This window comes from Ictalurus punctatus, chromosome 2 (assembly GCF_001660625.3).
Source record: "Ictalurus punctatus breed USDA103 chromosome 2, Coco_2.0, whole genome shotgun sequence".
In the NCBI taxonomy this organism is placed as follows: Eukaryota; Metazoa; Chordata; class Actinopteri; order Siluriformes; family Ictaluridae; genus Ictalurus; species Ictalurus punctatus.
The window spans coordinates 195001-215000 of NC_030417.2; the positions used below are offsets into that span (position 1 = coordinate 195001).

At 40.2% G+C, this 20000-nt stretch overlaps 4 protein-coding genes across 10 annotated transcripts in view; all 4 read right to left on the bottom strand.

Annotated features, from left to right (window-relative positions):
• The window catches only part of rev3l (REV3 like, DNA directed polymerase zeta catalytic subunit), a 26388-nt gene extending 24532 nt beyond the window's left edge, over positions 1-1856 (bottom strand). For both annotated transcript variants that reach the window (XM_053686052.1, XM_053686051.1), the window contains exon 1: positions 1043-1856. In XM_053686052.1, the coding sequence (XP_053542027.1) occupies positions 1043-1181 (139 nt within the window). In that variant the 5' untranslated portion in view covers positions 1182-1856. The remainder of the gene's footprint in view (positions 1-1042) is intronic.
• A 951-nt stretch (positions 1857-2807) lies between these two features.
• Positions 2808-9600, bottom strand: traf3ip2a (TRAF3 interacting protein 2a). Of its 3 annotated transcripts, none has more exons than XM_047160277.2 (10): positions 9444-9600; positions 8732-8783; positions 8181-8636; positions 7600-7699; positions 7354-7526; positions 7049-7137; positions 6867-6935; positions 5521-5625; positions 4364-4438; positions 2808-3385 (listed from the first exon to the last, which is right to left on the bottom strand). In XM_047160277.2, the coding sequence occupies exons 2-10, from the start codon at positions 8745-8747 to the stop codon at positions 3341-3343; spliced, it is 1128 nt and encodes a 375-aa protein (XP_047016233.1). In that variant the 5' UTR covers positions 8748-8783; positions 9444-9600; the 3' UTR covers positions 2808-3340. The 3 variants fall into 3 exon arrangements, with proteins under 3 accessions (XP_047016233.1, XP_017307022.1, XP_017307031.1); XM_017451533.3 differs by lacking the exon at positions 2808-3385 and adding an exon at positions 3546-4050; XM_017451542.3 differs by lacking the exon at positions 2808-3385 and adding an exon at positions 3546-4050 and having other exon boundaries at positions 8732-8780; positions 9444-9597.
• A 411-nt stretch (positions 9601-10011) lies between these two features.
• LOC108255552 (probable G-protein coupled receptor 139) lies at positions 10012-15010 on the bottom strand. The gene is made up of 3 exons (XM_047160278.2): positions 13233-15010; positions 12442-12830; positions 10012-11036 (listed from the first exon to the last, which is right to left on the bottom strand). Exons 1-3 carry the CDS (start codon positions 13306-13308, stop codon positions 10395-10397), a joined length of 1107 nt encoding a protein of 368 aa, XP_047016234.1. The 5' UTR covers positions 13309-15010; the 3' UTR covers positions 10012-10394.
• A 61-nt stretch (positions 15011-15071) lies between these two features.
• Positions 15072-20000, bottom strand: part of fynb (FYN proto-oncogene, Src family tyrosine kinase b) — a 22449-nt gene continuing 17520 nt past the window's right edge. For all 4 annotated transcript variants that reach the window (XM_017451507.3, XM_017451490.3, XM_047160281.2 and 1 more), the window contains 5 exons: positions 19059-19238; positions 18881-18957; positions 18138-18291; positions 17896-18027; positions 15072-17508 (listed from right to left, as the gene is read on the bottom strand). In XM_017451507.3, coding sequence (XP_017306996.2) covers positions 17300-17508; positions 17896-18027; positions 18138-18291; positions 18881-18957; positions 19059-19238 — 752 coding nt within the window. In that variant the 3' untranslated portion in view covers positions 15072-17299. The remainder of the gene's footprint in view (positions 17509-17895; positions 18028-18137; positions 18292-18880; positions 18958-19058; positions 19239-20000) is intronic.

The window sequence follows — 20000 nt, forward strand, 5'->3', positions numbered from 1 at the left end:
TTATTACAGATCATACAGGTTAATAAGGTCATTATCATGAGCAGTATATTAATGAATGCACAGCGAATATTAATGAGCGCATATTAATGACTATATAATAAGTGTAGAGTGAATATTAATGAGTGCGTGCCACATGTTAATGAAACCTTATGACTAATAAACAAACAAATACAACAATAAAAGGACAAAAAGTAGATCTGAAATGTTTTATGGTCTAACTGTAAACATCAACATGTGGACGGAATAAACATTAAAATGTTTACATGTGTACGCTTCATTCTGCTTTGTTGTGGTTTACATTTTGATGAGTAATTACACACACACACACACACACACACACACACACACACACACACACAGAGTCAGCACTGCATGTGTGTGTGTGTTTGAGAGAGAGAGAGAGAGAGAGAGAGAGAGAGAGAGAGAGAGAGAGAGAGAGAGAAGGACATGCAGAGTGAGTGGTGGGTAATATGATATTCATGGTGAGTCTGAATTCTCACGTCATTTAATCGGGACACGGTGTGTGTGTGTGTGTGTGTGTGTGTGTGTGAGAGAAAATCACTTATTAGTGATGAGATAGCGGGCTCAGGTGAGTAAATTCCTAAGCAACAGGAAAACCTGACTTCAAACAGTTGGAGAGGCCCAGATCATCCGGATTAGCGTGTGTGTGTGTGTGTGTGTGTGTGTGTGTGTGTGTGTGTGTGTGTGTGTTCCAGTGACCGAGGCAGTGTAAGAGTGCGTCCTCTTGTCTGGGAAACAGTGTGTGGAATAAACGATGACACAGAAGACGCTGGAACAAACGAGCGCGCGCGCGCGCGCACGCACACACACACACACACACACACACACACACACACACACACACGTCATGTAGTGATTTAGGACGTGGCCATGATAAGCAGCTCCCTACATTAGTGCTCTACTACTTGTGATTAAGTAGAAATGGAGATGGACGTGTAGTGCACTAGAGAGAGTGCTATTAAATCACACACACACACACACACACACACACACACACACACACACACACACACACACGTACCTGCCGGTGTGGCCCCGAATATCCGCACTACAGGCACTCTGTGCACCTCTGCATCTCTGAACTGAGAGAAACACACATCCAGCTGCTGCAGAGGCCTGGACAGGTAATAATCTGCACACACAATGCGCACTGAGAACATCCTGGACCTTCTCCTGGACCTTCTCCTGGACCTTCTCCTGGACCTTCTCCTGGACCTTCTCCTACAGCTCCTGCTGATGGTGTAGAGCAGGGAAGGGGCTCTCACACACACCGAGCTGAGGATGCGTTTTCATTCTAATCAGAGGACTGATGATGATGATGATGATGATGATGATGAGGTTAAATGATCTGTGCTCTGGTTCTGCTCCTGGCTTTGACCCAAAGCTGCAGCTGCGGCACGTAAACACACACACACACACACACACACACACACACACACACACACACACACAGGATTGTGAAGGGTGCTGTTTTTAAATCCAGCCCCAGATGAAGGACATGACAGCGGATGTAATGAAGATCATTCCTCTCTGCTGAAGTCACTCAGATCCGCTTCTTATTTTTCCTCCTGATTTTTTTTTTTTTTCCTTTTTGCTTCTCAAGCACGCGCGTTCGCTCCACAACACCTCGCGCCACTACTCTTCTTCTCACGTCAAGCGCGACAAACAATGACTCCGTGTCGTTCTCGCACAGTTTTAACGCGTGTCTCGGTCCACATTCGGTGTCTAGTGGCGCGGTAAAGGTCCTGCTTTTCTCCCGCTCCGCCTGTGTAACCCGATCACAGCACTGTCTCTAATCAACGCCATTACTTCCCCCTCCCACCACCCTCCTTTACCACAACAAAACCCCGCCCACTCATAAAGGATTGGCCTGCGGTATCCCTCATCCTACGCTGTGATTGGCTAAGAGTATCCCGCCTGTACTATTCACAAACCAAGACCTTTTGAGTCCACATCGTGTTCGCCTGATTAAAAAACCCCCACACAACTCTGGTGCTACCCCATCGTGTAAACACTCATAAAAAATAATAGTCTGTCCGAAACAGTATTTATTACTGAAAATATATTCCAGTTTACTTTGCTGTTGTTTTGTTTTTACTTCAGGTTGAACAAAAGTCCAACCGAATAACTCGACATGTTTCTAAACTTCTAACCAACAGACAAGCTCGTTTATAATCCAATAACGGTTAGCTTACTGACGAAAAGAAAAAGATTCATTTACTCGTGTACAACCTAATCAAATTACTATTACTATACTAATGCTGTTATATTTATTAACGATAGATATATATTTGTTTTTACGAATCGAAGCAGGCACATAAATATCTACCTAAATATTTTCCCGTTGCTAGGCGGCTCTGGGTCCTCAGAGTCATCCAATCAGATTAAACCAGGAAATCAAATCCACACTGAATGTTATTTATTATATTATATATTAACCGGATATATTCCCCTGATATAATTAGGTTTATGTTGTGTGTAGATGTGGTTCAAATGAAAGGGTTTAACATGAAAATGAATCAAATGCAGTAAAAATATTACATTAGTAATGACATTCGTGTTGAATGAACAGTGATGGTGTTGTATCATACTGTATCACTCAGCTGTAATGTTTTATTAGATTTGTGTTAAATCCTGCAGAAACATCATTCCAAGATATCTTTCCGTCCGCCATGTTGCTAAGACGTCTAATGAATTTTTTTGTAAATAATGCTATAATTGCACAGATGGTGATGTGTAAAATGTTTGTAGTTTATAAATGATAGATGAAATCTGCTCGTGTGATTAACGTCACAAGTGTCTGATGTTAGAACAGAAGGATTATAATCCTAAAATAAAAGACTAGGGAACACACACACACACACACACAATATTGAATTATTAAGCGGAAGTGTGTTGTGTATCCTGTCCGTGAGGCCTGTTTCTGTGTGTGTGTGTGTGTGTGTGTGTGTGTGTTTGCGTGCTTATCAGCGGCACCATTTACTGTAGTTAATCATTCACACACATCAGACGGAAAGGAACCAGTTCCTCCTCCAGTCAACATGATTTATACACCGCACTGACCAACACCCCGTCTCTCTCTCTCACACACGCATATCAATCACACTGAACAATGTGTGTGTTATATACTTCAGCGTATACGTTACACCCTATAGTACAGCGTGATCATGTTTTCTTCATTAACAACACTTCTTACTTCAATACAGTCCTCGGCAAAAGTTTGCACACCCCCAGGACAAAATGGCCGACTCATGAAATCATTCGCTCAGTCATCTTCCTCTTCATCTTATCCTGATCAGTGTGCTGGTGGATCCGGTGTCTATCCTGGGAACACTGGGAGAGTGAGATGAAGTACATCCTGGATCTGACGGTCAGACACACACACACACACACACACACACACACACCTAGGAGTAATTTATCATAGCCAATCCATGTACTGCATGTTTTTGCGAGGAAACCCAGAGGAACCCACACAGACATGAACGATAGCCTGAGCTCAGCTTCATCACAAACTTAACATCTTTCCTTAAAATAAAAACTTTATTTTGTTATGAGAAGTCAAACTGTTTACATCATACGTCTTCTCTGTAAAAAGCCGAGATTGTGGAGGAGAAAACAAAACAATAAGACAAAAGAAGTCATTATTTGGGGCTGATACTTTAATATTGCACATGGATAGAATTTAAAACTTCTTAAATAGAGGAGAGAATTCAAGAAGATCAGATGCTATTAAAAAAAAAAACAGTATTTCCTAAACCTCGTCTGTCCCTCCTCCTTTTTTACATTTCATACATTTTATGTATTAGTTGTGATCCATTTTCTTTCACCTTATATATAGAGAATTTTGTAAGTGTGTGTGTGTGTGTGTGCGTGTGTGTATCAGAGTGGTCTGATGCTGAGCGTGAGGTCACGGCCGAGCGGGGGAGCGATGTATCTCTCCTCTCTCAGTAAACGCAGCAGCAGATCCTGAGCATCGTGAGGCCACCGAAACACACGAGTGCTCTGTAACCACAACGGGACATGACTCTACACACACACACACACACACACACACACGCACACACACAAGCAGTGACTACACTCTGTGTTCATATCACATACACCAATGACAGTTTATTCACCACTCTCTGCTTTAAATAAAACTACTGACTCATTTTCACTAATATCTCACTAAAGTTAACTGTCATCAAAAGTGCTCTTAGCCAATCAGATAGCTAGCTAAGCATTCTGTAGGCGGAGCCTCTGAGTCCGAGACTAGTTATCATGGAAACCGTTAGCATTCGGACTTTTCACCTAATGTTTTAGCTGTAATGTTAGCCATGCTAGTGTTTTTGCTCACCTGGTTAGCGTTGGGGAAGAGAACAGGGACGAGTCTGAAATTCAGACAGCGCTGCTGGATAAACTCGTTCTGCAGCTAAAAACGATAATGTTCAAAAATAATTACATTTAACATCAAACAGCATGTCATTATCCTGAAAAAGAGAAATAATAAAACGTGTAATAAAACGATTGTAAACTCCTCTTTCAAACTGCTTCTCTTCTACGTGACAGCTAGAAATGCTAACACAGCTAACAACGAACAAACAGCTAGCGTACACTCACTGTTAGCATTGTGGTAACACCCGCTACAGTCCCAAAACAAAGTGAATTTCATGAAAACAGACTTAGATTGCTAAGCGTACGCATATATTTGTGGTAAAACTATCATCAAAATGCTAACACAGCTAACAGTAAACAAAAAAAGATGATGTTTGGACGGTTATGCTAGCTGTTCAGCTCAGTTAGCAACTTTACAGCGCAAGTCTGAAAGTCGTTCAAATGATTAACAACAAAAAAGTGAAAGAAATCATGAAAATAATCACCTCATGCTAAAGAACATAAACGCAGATTTTTAAAAAAAAATTACTATTTACTTGATGAATTCCTTCAAATTTACATACGTATTAAAACAATTTAAACTCCTGATACACCTCTTGCTGCTGGAGCTAAGCTAAAAATGCTAAAATGCACACTGAGTGAACGTTAGCATGACACGACACAGCAGTACAGGAGCCTTGCTAGTGTCCACTCAGTGTTTATAAGGTATGAAAAAAAATAAACTCTCTGTGTTAAAGTTACAGACAATATGCTAACGCAGCTAACAGTTGTGCTAGCTTCCGCTCGCTTTTAGCAGTGTTAGCATGTATTGTTAGCATTTAGAAATGAACAGAAGAAAATTCCTGAGGTAAAAAAAAAACATGAACAGAAGCTAACTGTAGAGATAAACTAGCATGAGGCAGGAGGTTAGCCTAGCAAGGTGTGGTTAGCGAGCTATAGCACTGTAGCAATTAGCCTGTACAGCTAGCGAGCAGAGAGAGAGAGAGAGAGAGAGAGAGAGAGAGAGAGAGAGATAGGTATGTAGCGTTAGCATTCTATTGGCATTTTAAACTAGCACAGTTACCCAGGTGGCCTCAGGACAGGAAGCGAGAAGTGTAAGAGGTTATTAAGGCTCGTCACCTGACTGTGTATGTATTTGGTGTGCAGGCCGTGTTGGTCCGATCCGTCGCCCTCGATGTCAATCTTGTATTTCGGACTGATGACCATGATGATCAGAACCGATTTCTACAAAATCAAAAACACGACATGTTTAAGACATTCTTCAGAGTATAAAACGTGCAGCCACATACACGTCAATTAGCATGTTCTAATTTTAGCTTTATTCTCCATAAAATCTGTCCATTTGTGAGAATGTTTACGCTAGCTGTGCTAACTCAGGTGTTAATCTAACTAGCAGATAAATGTCTCTCTGCTACAGACAAGAAACAGCCAGCATCCACTCACTGTTTGCAACATTAGCATCTAAGTTAGCACCTTAAGACCTGCTAGCTCCAAATCATTCAGACTACAGTTAAACATGCTAACACAGCTAACCTGGGACGCAATTATGCTAGTTTGTCACTTCACTTAGCAATGTTAGCATTGGCTAAGAGCACAAGACTGAATCTGAGGCAGTGTGAGGCAGCAGAAATATGGCAATGCTAACAGGATAAACACTAAACTTTACTCCGCCAGCAGGGGGCGCTGTAGCTTTGGATCATAACGAAGCTTCGCTGTTTACATTATTTAATTATTATATAAAATATTTGTATTTTTTTCTATATTGTATTAAATTTGTAATAAATTGTTATATCATTTCTTAGAAATATTTTTTTTAAAAGAAGGAAAATTGCCAATAATGAGCAGACACACAAACAAACAAGCAACGTAGATTTACAATTGTGAATGGATACTATTTTTGATCAAAACAACAAAGTAATAAATTATTCTGAACACTAAGCGGATACTAGGTTATTACACCAAACAAACAAATAAATAAACACAAAAAAATTAATAAATAGATAAATAAATAAAGTTTCAAATAGTGAGCAGATGCTATTTTTTATTTAAAACAAACAAACAAACAAATAAGTAAATTGTTTTGAACAGTGAGTGGATGCTACATGGTTATTATAAGAAACAAATAAATAAACAAATAAAAACGTAAATAAAGAAACAAATGAATAAAATTGTAAATAGTGAGGGGATGCTAGTTGTTTATGTGCTGTTACTTGTGTTCGCAATCTAACCTGATCATTTTTAAAACAATAATATTATTATATAACACAACATTAAAGATAAAATATAGAATATTACTGTTTTCTGAGAGCAAACAGCAGCTCAGTAATATACAGGTCAAATAAAAATGTAAACATAATGAAGGAAGTAAAAAGGAACTGGTTGCTGTGAGGTGATGTAAACGCTCTTGTCGGACTGGAGTACTCATTTAATACGGAGATCTGAATCGAGGTAAATAATAAACTCACGTCTTTTAAGTAGCTGTCCATCCACTTGTTCATGTCCATCTGCCGCACGGCGTTATCGAAAATATCGATCTACAGTCGAGAGGAACAGCGGCTCGTTACACTTAAACATTCACACCGGTAAAGTGTTAAAGGAATACCGATAAGACGTGAAAAGAGACGGAGGCGATCACGCTGAGACTCACAGCAGGTCTGAAGCCTTGATTTATCAAAAACGTCACAAACGGAAAGATCTCCTCCGCCACGTCCACCGAATACGTGACGAAAACGGTTCCTGAAAAGCACAAGCATTACTTTTAAAATATCTGTTTATACACTGATGTAAATTACACAAGGAGGTCACATGACCCTGTTTCATCAGCTCGGTGGATAAAACAGGCTGTCGCTAACAAGTAATGGGAGTCTGTGGCCTCCAGTTTAGCATCGCTGTATCTAACATTGAACCCTAACCCACAAAACATTTTATCAGCAGGGCTGAAACACGGCTCACGGCAGTCGTCGGGGAGACTGATGGTGCGCCTCACTTCCTGTGCCTGCGCACGGCCCGTCCTGATTGGCTGAGAGGGAAGAACGCACATCTCCGTCATCACTTCAGGTGTGTCTCTTGCACCGGTGGTGGCCTGGGGCGTTGCCATGGGAACCGCAGGTCTGAGGTGCATCGGCCTACAGGGGAGTGTGTTCATACATGTAATTTATATAATGTGTGTGTGGGGGTGTGTGTGTGCGTGTGTGTTACCTGGCTTGCATGTGCATCTGGGGTTCACGCATGTGTGGCATTGGGACGTTTACGGGTGGAGGTGGACATCTGGGGCATTGAGGATCTACAGCACAGACAGCTACACACACACACACACACACACACACACACACACCACCTTACTGAACAGAAAAAAAGTGATCAAAATAAAATAAACAAACCATGGTTACTATGGTGAAAGTTTAAAACAGAACGGAAGAGACCTCAGCTCACTTGACTGGGTTCGGCTTTGGTCTGCACGGTTCGTTTTGGGGGCGGGGCTACACACAAGCTCAGTTTGTGATGTCATTAAAAAAGCTTCAAATCTTAAACCAATCAGGTTCAATATGTGACAGCTAAATAAAACCTGCACACTGAGCTAACGTAGTGGTGGTTGTCATGGTAACTCCGACAGGTCTGCCTGCTGTGTGAGCTAGTTTACTAGAAGCTAGCGAAGTTAGCTAACGCGAGTAACATCAGGGCTAGCGGTGAGAGCAGGATGACACAGGCACATTACATAATTTGCATATTCATGAATATTCATACGTTCTGGTATTTGCGTGAGCTGTAGCTGTACGTACGTGAACGTGTCAGTCCAGGTCCAACGATCCAGTGCTCACTCTCTCCCACGTCGGAGCGGAGAGGAAGAGGCTGCTCCAGACTCTCCTCATCCTCGCTCGGAACGTTCCGCTGGTGTTCCACTCCGTAACCTGCTTCAGGGAACATCTCCGAGACGTTCTGTAGGGGGAGCCGGGGGAGCCGGACCGCACCTCCCAGTGCACGCTGGAGATAGTGCATGCGTGATGCACCCAGCTCGGTGGGCGTGGCTACAGGAAGTGCAGGCCCGTTGCCCTTTAACCCCAAAGCACGACCTCTCAAACAGGCATTTGGGCATTCGACCCGTCGCTCGTCATTAACCACGCTGTCATCACCACGCGCCGAACACTTCTGACACGCCGGCCAGGCCAAGTTCAGAGACGATGATGTCATCAACTCGTCCATCTCGACCGGAAGGCTGAGATGAGGACAGGGTGCTTCTGAAAAAAAGAGAAAGAAAGAAAAATGTGAAAGAAAGTCATAAAGAAGAGAAATCTTTTTTTTAAACTGAAGAGAAAAGCAGAAGCTACGACACCTGAACACGACGCCATCGCACAGGGGTTACTCTCTTCCAGTTCTCCGCACTGCTACAACAACAACAACATCAACAACAACGACAACAACGACATCAACATCAACAACATGCGTGATCAAAACAATCACAGAGTTACTCGTTTAATAAATACTCAATTATAAATAATAATAAAATGGCGCGCACACATACGTATCTGTACATGTCATTTTTTCAAATGTTATTTTATTTATTGTATTTTGGATTGTTGTTCTTTTTTGTTATCGTTATTTTTTGTTATTTTGTCACTATTATATACTTTAAAACATTTATCCTTTGCTTATTTTCTTTCTTTTTTTAAAACATATTTGAAATAATAGTCACACCCTCTGTAACGCTTTGTGTTGTTTTTGTTTCTTACAGTGTAATAAACAACTCGTAACGTCAATAAAGTTCTGTGAAAGTCTGAAAGTCGAAATTTATATCAAATAAATATAAATTAAAGGAAAAGTTCAGCTGACAAACATCAAATAAACATCAAATAAACACGGTGCTTTTCTTTGCAGGGTGAATGCTGAGTCAGAAAACACACACACACACACACACACACACACACCTGTCCTCAGCTGAAACTCAGCTTTACTCGAACACAGGTCGCTGTAAACACTCCACACACTCATCTCACACACATTCAGATTAAAATAAGAAAGAGTTTTCAGCTCGCTCGCGCTCTTACCTGTCTCAGGTGTGTCGGTGTCACCTGTACGGCGCGCGCGGAGGAGCTGCTTCCTGCTCGCGCCTCTTACAGGAAATGAGCGTTAAGAATGTAAATCAGGAAATTACCTTCCACTGTACTGCCAAACCGGTTTGTGTGTGTGTGTGTGTGTGTGTGCGTGCTCGAGAGAAAAAGCAGGATTGGGACGCAGAAATACGTCACTACGTCTCCTGGCTGCTAGGATATCGACAATATATAACATATACCGCCACCTGGTGGCTGTTCAGAAAAACCCAACATTTCAAATGTATTACACATTTTACATTTATTTATTTTCTTTCTTTCTTTCTTTATTTATTTAGCAGACGCTTTTATTACAAATGAAGAAGTACGAGCGAAGTGATCTCTCAAGCGGAGAACAATACGAGTAGTGCTACCGTACAAGACTTTTAATTGAGTTCTAGAGAAGCAAAGTGCGTAGAGTAGAAGTGTATAGTCCCTGACCCTCAGGCCCGCCTTCTTCCATGCCACACCCTACCTTCTGGCCCCCCTTGCCCAGCCCCTGACACCCCCTGCCCGCCCCTTGGCCCTCAAACCCACCCTATTCCATGCCACCCCTTGCCCCCACCCGCCCTCTGACCGTCAGGCCCGCCTTCTTCCATGCCACACCTGACAAAATCATAAATCACTGACTTGAATCTCAATCTTTCATTTGAATCTCTTCTATATTCCTGGAATCATGTTAAACGACCTGAGCGTTCCTAAAATGGGAAGATTTTCCTAAACTGAACACGAAAAAACACAGAAAACACACAAACTGCAAACTGAGAAATAAACAGCTTCTGTACGCTTGGTTGTTTGTTTTTTTGATAATGATCATCTTTTATTGAACAGGTTCTGGAGAAGGAAGGTTGGTGTGAGTTAATTTCGTGTAATTTCCCAGTCTCCTCCAGTGTGTTTAAAATCACTGTCTCAGGGTCCAGAAGACGGTGGAACTGTTCGAGTTCCAAGTTTGGTTAGAACGATGGAGACCGGGTCTCGTCCTGCCGGTTCTCTGCGCTCGGCCACAGAGAAGACCTTCATGGTGGTTTGTGTGAAGAAGGAGCCGAGCTCTCGAGCTCGGACTCGGCACCGGAACGTGTTGACGATCTCATGACGGAACCTGCGGCTGGCCACGCAGTACAGCAGGAAGTTGGTGCCGGAGTTGAGGTTGTGCAGCATGTTGGCCACGTCGCTGATGACGTTGATGGCGTTGGAGTAATTGTCTCGGTCGAAGTCCTTCTGGTTGTGTTTGGTGCGCAGGATGCAGTAGGTAACGAAGCGTGGCAAGCTGAGAACCACGAACGCCACCGAGACGATCCCGAGCAGCAGCAGTGTCCTGCGGGCGGAACCTCGTGTCCGAGAGGTCTGGATCGTCCGGCGTTCCTCTTTAGTGAAGAGACGACCGGAGCCGAGCAGCTGGTACGCGATCAGAGAGTTAAAGATGATGACGAGCAGGATGGGAACTCCGCTGGACAGGAAGGATGTGATCCAAACCACCACGGTGGAGTAGAACGCGTCTCGATAACGACAACGCGGAACCGTAACGGTCTGTCCATTCAGAGTCAGGTTCACCTGGAACACGGAGAACTTTACACTCAATTACTCTCAAAGCAACAACAACATTCTTTAAATATTCATATTCATTAAATATTCATTAAATATTCATATTCATTAAATATTCATTAAATATTCTTTAAATATTCATATTCATTAAATATTCATTAAATATTCGTTAAACCACACACACTTTTTAAACAGTATTCTTTACATTTTTACACTTTACAATGCGTTACCTGAAACAAGAACAAATATATCAATGAAAGTATATACTTGACTCATTACTGTTTATGTTAAATGGATTTACTCGTAGTAAACATTATATGTAAATGTAAATTTAAAAAATTACAATTTTTAAAAAATACAAATAAAGTGTAAATAAAACACTGTAAATAATGTGTAAATAATGTGTAAATAATGTGTAAAAGTGTAAATAAAGTGTAAATAATGTGTAAAAGTGTAAATAATGTGTACATAATGTGTAAAAGTGTAAATAATGTGTAAATAATGTGTACATAATGAGTAAAAGTGTAAATAATGTGTAAATAATGTGTAAAAGTGTAAATAATGTGTAAATAATGTGTAAAAGTGTAAATAATGTGTAAATAATGTGTAAAAGTGTAAATAATGTGTACATAATGTGTAAAAGTGTAAATAATGTGTAAATAATGTGTACATAATGAGTAAAAGTGTAAATAATGTGTACATAATGTGTAAAAGTGTAAATAATGTGTAAATAATGTGTACATAATGAGTAAAAGTGTAAATAATGTGTACATAATGTGTAAAAGTGTAAATAATGTGTAAATAATGTGTACATAATGAGTAAAAGTGTAAATAATGTGTAAATAATGTGTAAAAGTGTAAATAATGTGTAAATAATGTGTAAAAGTGTAAATAATGTGTAAATAATGTGTAAAAGTGTAAATAATGTGTACATAATGTGTAAAAGTGTAAATAATGTGTAAATAATGTGTACATAATGAGTAAAAGTGTAAATAATGTGTAAATAATGTGTAAAAGTGTAAATAATGTGTAAATAATGTGTAAAAGTGTAAATAATGTGTACATAATGAGTAAAAGTGTAAATAATGTGTACATAATGTGTAAAAGTGTAAATAATGTGTAAATAATGTGTAAATGATGTGTAAAAGTGTAAATAATGTGTAAATAATGTGTAAAAGTGTAAATAATGTGTACATAATGTGTAAAAGTGTAAATAATGTGTAAATAATGTGTAAATAATGTGTAAAAGTGTAAATAATGTGTAAATAATGTGTAAAAGTGTAAATAATGTGTAAATAATGTGTAAAAGTGTAAATAATGTGTACATAATGAGTAAAAGTGTAAATAAAGTGTAAATAAAATGTTAATAATGTGTAAAAGTGTAAATTAAGTGTGAGGTGTGTTTTTTCTGCACCTGCACCACGGCGTTGATCCAGCTGAGAGGAATGGAGGCCAGGTGTGAGAGCAGGACGATGGTGGTGCAGGTGAGGAGGGCGTGTCTGAAATGCTGGTGACGCTGTCGGCTCACCATCACTCTGAACACCAGGTAGCGCTCGATGGTGAAGGCCACGACGAGCCAGGCCGAGGCGTAGAACATTCCGAACTGCAGGATGTTTATGACGCCGCACCACGGGTGAGTGTGCCAGAACGGCTGCGGCTGCAGGAACACCAGGCTCAGGTCCAGCAGCGTCACCCAGAGCAGGTACCACGTGTCCACCACCGCCAAGCAGCTCAGGTACACGCGTGCCGAGTCCGACATTCCACACACACGCCAACACAACATGTAGAATGTGAAGAGGTTCGCTGGGGGAACAACAACAGAGAGGCAGAGGAGAGAAATCTGGAGCTGAACTGAGGACTGAAGAACCCCACTGAAGATTCTAGAACCACCCTGAATGTCCTGTAACTACACTAAAAATTGTAGAACTGCTCTGAGAACTCCAACACCACTCTCGAGACTTTTTAACCCGCTTTTCTTCTTCTTCTAGAACCCAGTTGAGGATCCTAGAACCCCACTGAAGATTCTCAAACTGCTCTGAGAACTGTGCAACCACGCTCAGGATCTTTGGAACCCACTTTGAGGATTCTAAAGATTCTAAAAAGTGTGTTGAGGATTCCGGAACAGTGTTTCTGTGGTTCTGGTATCCTCCAGAATGTTCTGTGTGGTTCTGAAATTGTATATATGTCATAAGATCACTCACTCACCTGGAATACCCAGAATGCACAGCAGCGGGTAGTACACCTTCTGAATGGTGATGAAAACACTCGCTCCGTCCATCATACAGCACTAATGCTGCAATAAAGTCATTACACACAGACACACACACACACACACACACACACACACACACACACACACACACACACACTTTATTGCTTCACTTCCCAGTATAACAGCAACCTAGTGAATATATAAAATATAAAGATATTTAAAAACAAAGAAGCAAATGAAAGAAAGAAGAGGTTTCACACACACACACACACACACACACACACACACACACACACACACACACACACACAATCTTAAAGGACGTGCCATTTTAAAACTATTAAAATATCAGCTACAATTTGCTTATAACTCACTCAGGACTTTACGTTTTATTTTATTTTTTTTGACTAATTGTTGTTATTTTTTAAAATCAGATTTTAAATGTCAACAAAAACAAAATCCATTTTAGATTAGAAAGTAAAATATCCAGAACATAAAACAGGATTAAAAAGAACCTTGGCACTCGGTAACGATACAGAACCAACAACTTTAACCTACAACACACACACACACACACACACACACACACACACACACACACACACTACATCTATAATGATTAAGAAGTCTAATGAATGTACACATTTCATACGAAGTGAAAGGTGTGTGTACTCACTGCGACAAACCTGTGCGACTGTGTGCAGGTGGACGGACTCACCTGAGCACAAACACACACACACACACACACAGGGAGCAGATGGGCAGATACACAGCACATAAGCACACAGTACATTAGCTGAAGAGACAGGAAATGGCTCTCGTTGTTATTGATTTGTGGAAATGGTTTTATTGAATATTGATTTGCTGAAAGTTTCCTCACAGTGTGGAAACAACAAAAACACCACTCCAGTACACACGAGATATTACGTGTACCATACACTTCATTCAGCTAAAAGATTCATTCATTCATTCACTGACTGCTTAATTGATTCATTCATTGACTCCTTCAATTATTAATTCATTATTCATTCACTGACTCCACTGATTCATTAACTGATTCACCCACTGATTAATTCACTGATTCATTAACTGATTCATCCACTGATTCATTCACTGATTCATTAACTGATTCATCCACTGATTAATTCACCGATTCATTAACTGATTCATCCACTGATTCATTAACTGATTCATCCACTGATCCATTCACTGATTAATTTGCTGATTTATTCACGGTTCATTCACTGACTCCCTCACTGATTCATTCATGATTCATTCACTGACTCCCTCAATGATTCATTCATGATTCATTCACTGACTCCCTCAATGATTCATTCATGATTCATTCACTGACTCATTAATTGATTACTTTACTGATTCATTCACGATTCATTCACTAACTACTTCACTGATTCATTCACTGACACCACTGATTCATTCATGATTCATTCACGATTCATTCACTAACTACTTCACTGATTCATTCACCGACACCACTGATTCATTCATAATTCATTCACTGACTCCTTTTTAGATCTGTTATCTGATTTGTTCACTAATTCTTTCACTGATTCGTTATTACTTCACATTAGCATGCTTGATTAGCATATTGATTCGTTCAGTCAGCAAACAGCGAGCATGTTATAAACATTACACCGTTAGACGCCACTTTAGAACATGGAAGTCTCGCAGAATCGTAGTCGTGAATCAACTCAAAGTGGGTGGTGTTTAAAAAAAAGCGAATCAGTGCAACACACACAATCTGTACAACAACAAAAACAATAATAATAATAATAATAATAATAATAATAATAATAATAATAATATACAGGTATAAGAGTGTAAAATATTTCTTTTATTTAAAAATGGCAAATTTATGTAAAAAAGAACATGCATCAAACTGTAATATAAAAACACATGAGATTGAAACAAGGCCTGTGTTTACCATCCCCTTACTCACTTTCCCTTAATCGAGCCCCATTGGCCAATGTTGCTGTAGACAAATTACCCAGAATGCATTGCTGTGGGCTGTACACCTGCCTATAGTGTAAACATAAGCATTTCAGATTGTTCAGATCGGGTTTTAATCCTCCCGCCAGTCACAAACAGACCAGTAATTAAACACACTAGCAAATTAGAACTGTGGATTGTTAGGGGAAGTCTATGAGGGTGAGTTATAAAATGGCACCACAGCGCCCCCTGTGGCATTCCTCAATCCGAACAAGTCATCATTAACCCTCTTACCCCGTATGGCCGAAAAACCGGCTTGCCCGTCTTTGATCTGTTCCCGTAAGGACCACAGACCGGCTTGGTCGTCTATGCCAAATCCCCGTAAGGCCGATATAGAGGATTTACAGTGTAAACGTTATCCCCGTAAGGCCGGAGTACCGGCATTACTCTGCTATGATTCCTTACTTATTTCATTATTATTGTTTGACCCGGAAGGTTGATGACGTCACGACGTGATTACGTTATTATGCCGGCATTACGATGAAGATCCGAGCGTGAATATTGGTGTACTAATAGAAGTGAACTAAACATGCCAAAGCGAAAAGCTAATCGTGTTCCAGCTAAAGTTACACCTACAGTGAACACAGATACATCTAAAACAGTGAAAAAGAGAAAACACACAGTCACACAGGCGAGAGCGAGGATTCTAGATAGAGACAGCAGTGAAAGTTCAGGCGATGTTGAAACCGAAACTGACAGAGACGCAAACTCTCCTGATTCAGACCCTGATCCGTCTTCATCTTCAGCATCAACCAGTGCGACTGACACTGCAGGGGTCTGGAGTCCTGACCTGACCCTCTCTGTGCATTCCTGAAAACACCACCTGCTGCTCTGATTATCACCAGAAAGTTTACTTTTGGCGCTAAAATGCATTTATTTATAAAGGCATTGACCACGCTGATGCTCGTATGGTACTTCTAAACGAGTAGAAGGATTTCAGCGAGCATTTTTTCATCATTTCTCTAGTTAAGAATTGTGCTCTAAGTTTAGTAAAAACACTGAACTGCTTCATTTTCAAAGTAATATTACACACATACATTATTATAAGTTGTTTCAAGGCCTAAAAATGTTCAAATTAAAATGTTGATTTTGGCCCAGGAACTCAGGGTCGGCGTGCTGTTTCTCTGGGGAATACAGGGTTACGGGACATGATACTGTGGGAACTTAGGGGTAAGAGGGTTAAATCTGTCACAGATTAAAATACAAACATTAAAACCAGGAAAAAGGAGAGGAAAAAAAGCAAAAAGACAAAGAAGACGGAAAATGTAAGACTTTCTGTTCGAGTCGTCTGAAATTCTTTCACAGGATTTGATCGCTCGTTACGGTCACACGATCATGAACATCGTTAACACCTGAGAGGAGGAAGTAAGATAACACTAAACATTAAAAACAGCCGTTTCTTCCGTTTAAAATCAAAAGTACTCTCATACATTTGGCTAAAAATATGCAACATATATTATTTTTTTAACTTATATCTTGTTGTTAGCATTAGCATTAAAATTCGGTACAGAACATGAATAATAAACAAAGGCAAAAACAACAAAGGCAGCATTGCACGATGGGTCTTTGGGCATTAATTAAAAACATTTCAAAATAATTCCAGAAATAAGCTTGGCAGCATCTGTAGAAAAGCTGCACGAAGTTTAGATTTTGTTTTTGATGTGCGTTTTTTTCTTACTTCATATTAATAAAAAAAAATTATAAAGCACTGTGTTAAATCTATAATTAATACATAAACCAAAAGCTGAAAAAGGTACATTTACCCACAATCCCGCTCTCTTCTGTATTTCAACACACATTACCCACAATTCCTGCATTCTGAAAATGTGGTTTAAAAATCAGTTCAGAAGTTAAACTAATAACTACAAGGTTAAAAATAAAACCCCTTCCATCGTATTTACGGGACCCCCCCCTCCCCCCCTCCCCCCCCCTACAGCTCCTCCTTCAGAGGAGGTTCTTCTCCACTGATGGAGATACACACAGGTTTAAAGGAGTTGATGATGGAAGCTGTGACTCCGCCTCCAGGCCACCGGGAGTGCTGTGGGCGGGATCATAAGTTGTCTCCGGGTTGGTACTGCGGCTCGGTGGCGGTGAAATAATCTTCGAGGAACGCTTGCAGGTACTCAAAGGTGTGACGTTCCTCAGCGTTCTGCTTCCAGCACTGAAGCATGAGCTCGTACAGAGACGCGGGACAGTCCTGAGGACACTGCATACGGTAACCACGCTCCACCTGCTCCAACACCTCTCTGTTGTTCATCCCTACACACACACACACATCTCTACATCTCAGAGAACATTATTTCACTCTGTCATCACTTTTTATTCAGTCTGTCAGTCTGGTGGAACCCTTAAAAGTTCTATGTAGAACTTTACCACAGAGTGTTTCCCTATAAGAAAGGGAACCATTTTCAGGAAGCTACAAACCCTTGAACTGATCATTATTATCTTCTCAGAGAACCTAGAACCTTGTCAGGGTTGCAAGTAGAACTGTTTTAGGATGCTAAGAACCCTTAAGGACCCTTTTTCCTAAGAGTGTGTGTATTACAAACTCTTCTGAATGTCTTGAACCTGACGCTCTTGGAAAAAAGTGTTCTTTAAATGTTCTTTCAGGTTTTTTTGGACAGTTAAGGGTTCTTTGTGTGTTACCTGGGTACGGTACGCGTCCTTTCGTCACCAGTTCTGTGAGCAGGATGCCGAAGGACCAGACGTCTGATTTAATGGTGAACTTTCCGTAAAGTGCTGCCTCAGGAGCCGTCCATTTGATGGGGAACTTCGCGCCTGAAAGAGAGGTGGAGCAAGAGGCGGGATGAGGGGTGTGGCGAGAGGCGGAGGGAGAGGTTTCTCTTGCTGTCTGTCTGCCTGTCTGTCTGTCTCTCGGCGTGTCTCACCTTGGCGAGCGGTGTACTCGTTGTCCTCGATGAGTCTGGCGAGGCCGAAGTCAGCGATTTTACACACCAGATTTTCTCCAACCAGGATGTTGGCAGCGCGCAGGTCTCTGTGGATGTAGTTCATCCTCTCAATGTAGGCCATTCCTGCAGCTACCTACACACACACACACACACACACACACACACACACACACAGACACACACACACACATATATCTTCAAATAATTGTAATTAAACAACAAAATATTCATTAAAGCACTGAAACACGCCAATAACTACAATTTAACTTTTATAAATCTAAAGTGTAATTCAGTCACAAGAATGATTGACCTAATAATTTACATAACACATTTAAACCATTACAAAATGATTTAAGTATAAAGTATAAATTTGTTAAAAAGCTAATATAGAAATTCTCCAAAAAAACCCCATTTAGTCATAAAATAATTTTAATGCAAAATTACGATATAAAAATCTCACTTTATTCAATAAAAGCCAACAAAATGTAAATAAAATCAAAAATAAATCAAAATAATAATAATAAAGATTTGATCTAAAAAAAGAAAAATATTTTTATAAAATTAAAATGATATAGAAAATTAATAAATAGTTATATAACATTTTAAACAACATAAACAGTAATTAGTAAGGGGTAATACTTAAATAATTAAATCATTATTGAGTGAATAAATGTGTAAATAAATCAGTCAATCAGTCTCAGGAGCAGTGCATGCTGGGATACCTGAGCGGCCATATCCACGAGGTAGGGTAGCTTCAGAGCGCGACCTTCTCCGTCCTTCACGAACTCCAGCAGACTTCCTGTAAACATTTAACACACCGTTAACCAAATACAGATTTAAACCTGAGCTTCACCGAACCAAACAATGGTCCATACGGTCACCACGGATACGACCCCTGACCTTTGCTCATGTACTCGGTGACAATGTAGATGGGCTCCTCTGAGACGACGGCGTAGAGCTGCACCAGTTTATCATGACGCAGATTCTTCATGATCTGAGCTTCCTCCAGAAACGACTCGGGGGACATGGTGCCCGCCTTCAGGGTCTTCACTGCCACCTTGGTGTTACCGTTCCACGTTCCTGACACACACACACACACACACGGTCACAATTTCTCCAGAGAAGCAAAGTTACCACGAATTGTTTATATTTCATCAGCTTTCAAACATTAATGTGCCAAATTTTAAAACCTAGTTTAATAAGACAAATGCTAAGCTTAACATCACCAACAGGGGGCGCTGGAGTTTCATAACAGAAGCAGCAGAAATATTATTAAGCAGCAGAGATATTACAAAAAAACCCCTCCTGTTATGATAAATACAAAAGGAGAAATGAGAAGCAGTCTTAATGAAGAAATACAATTTAAAGATAACATTTTACTGATGAAATAGAAACATTTCTTGGTGGTAAAGTCAGAATTTCAGACCTGACTATGGAGAGGAAGAGGAAATCTAAACACAGTTTACAGGGAAGGAGGATGGGACAGAATTAAAGACAGAATCAGGATAGTAATACAAGAGGACATGCAAACATTCCTGTCTCATGTGTGTTTCCATCCACTGATCATTAAAAAAAACAGAACAGAAAATCGGGGTTAAAGTGTTCGTTTCGGTAACGAGTAAACAGGAAATGGTTTGTTAGGTCCTCGTTTACAGAAAGGTCATGTGTTAAAAAACTAGTGTGCAAAAAAAAAGTTGGACTGGTTTACTAAATATCTTACACTGTTCATTTTACATGTATTAATATGCAATTTGGGGTGTTTATAATGTAATACAGGGCGGAGTCGATGTAAATCAGGTTATTTTGTACCTGTAATTTGAATTACTACAGCCATAAAGTCAC

Excerpts from the sequence above, each read along its gene's own strand:
- traf3ip2a (XM_017451533.3), bottom strand. Across the intron at positions 6,936-7,048 it reads ATCAAGGCTTCAGACCTGCT|ATCGATATTTTCGATAACGC; the intron begins GTGAGTCTCAGC and ends TCTCGACTGTAG. Across the intron at positions 4,051-4,363 it reads TCTTCCCCAACGCTAACCAG|AGTCATGTCCCGTTGTGGTT; the intron begins GTGAGCAAAAAC and ends GTGTGTGTGTAG.
- LOC108255552 (XM_047160278.2), bottom strand. The coding sequence starts at position 13,308 with ATGATGGACGGAGCGAGTGTTTTCATCACCATTCAGAAGGTGTACTAC. Across the intron at positions 12,831-13,232 it reads GTGCATTCTGGGTATTCCAG|CGAACCTCTTCACATTCTAC; the intron begins GTGAGTGAGTGA and ends TTGTTCCCCCAG. Across the intron at positions 11,037-12,441 it reads GGATCAACGCCGTGGTGCAG|GTGAACCTGACTCTGAATGG; the intron begins GTGCAGAAAAAA and ends TCCGTGTTCCAG.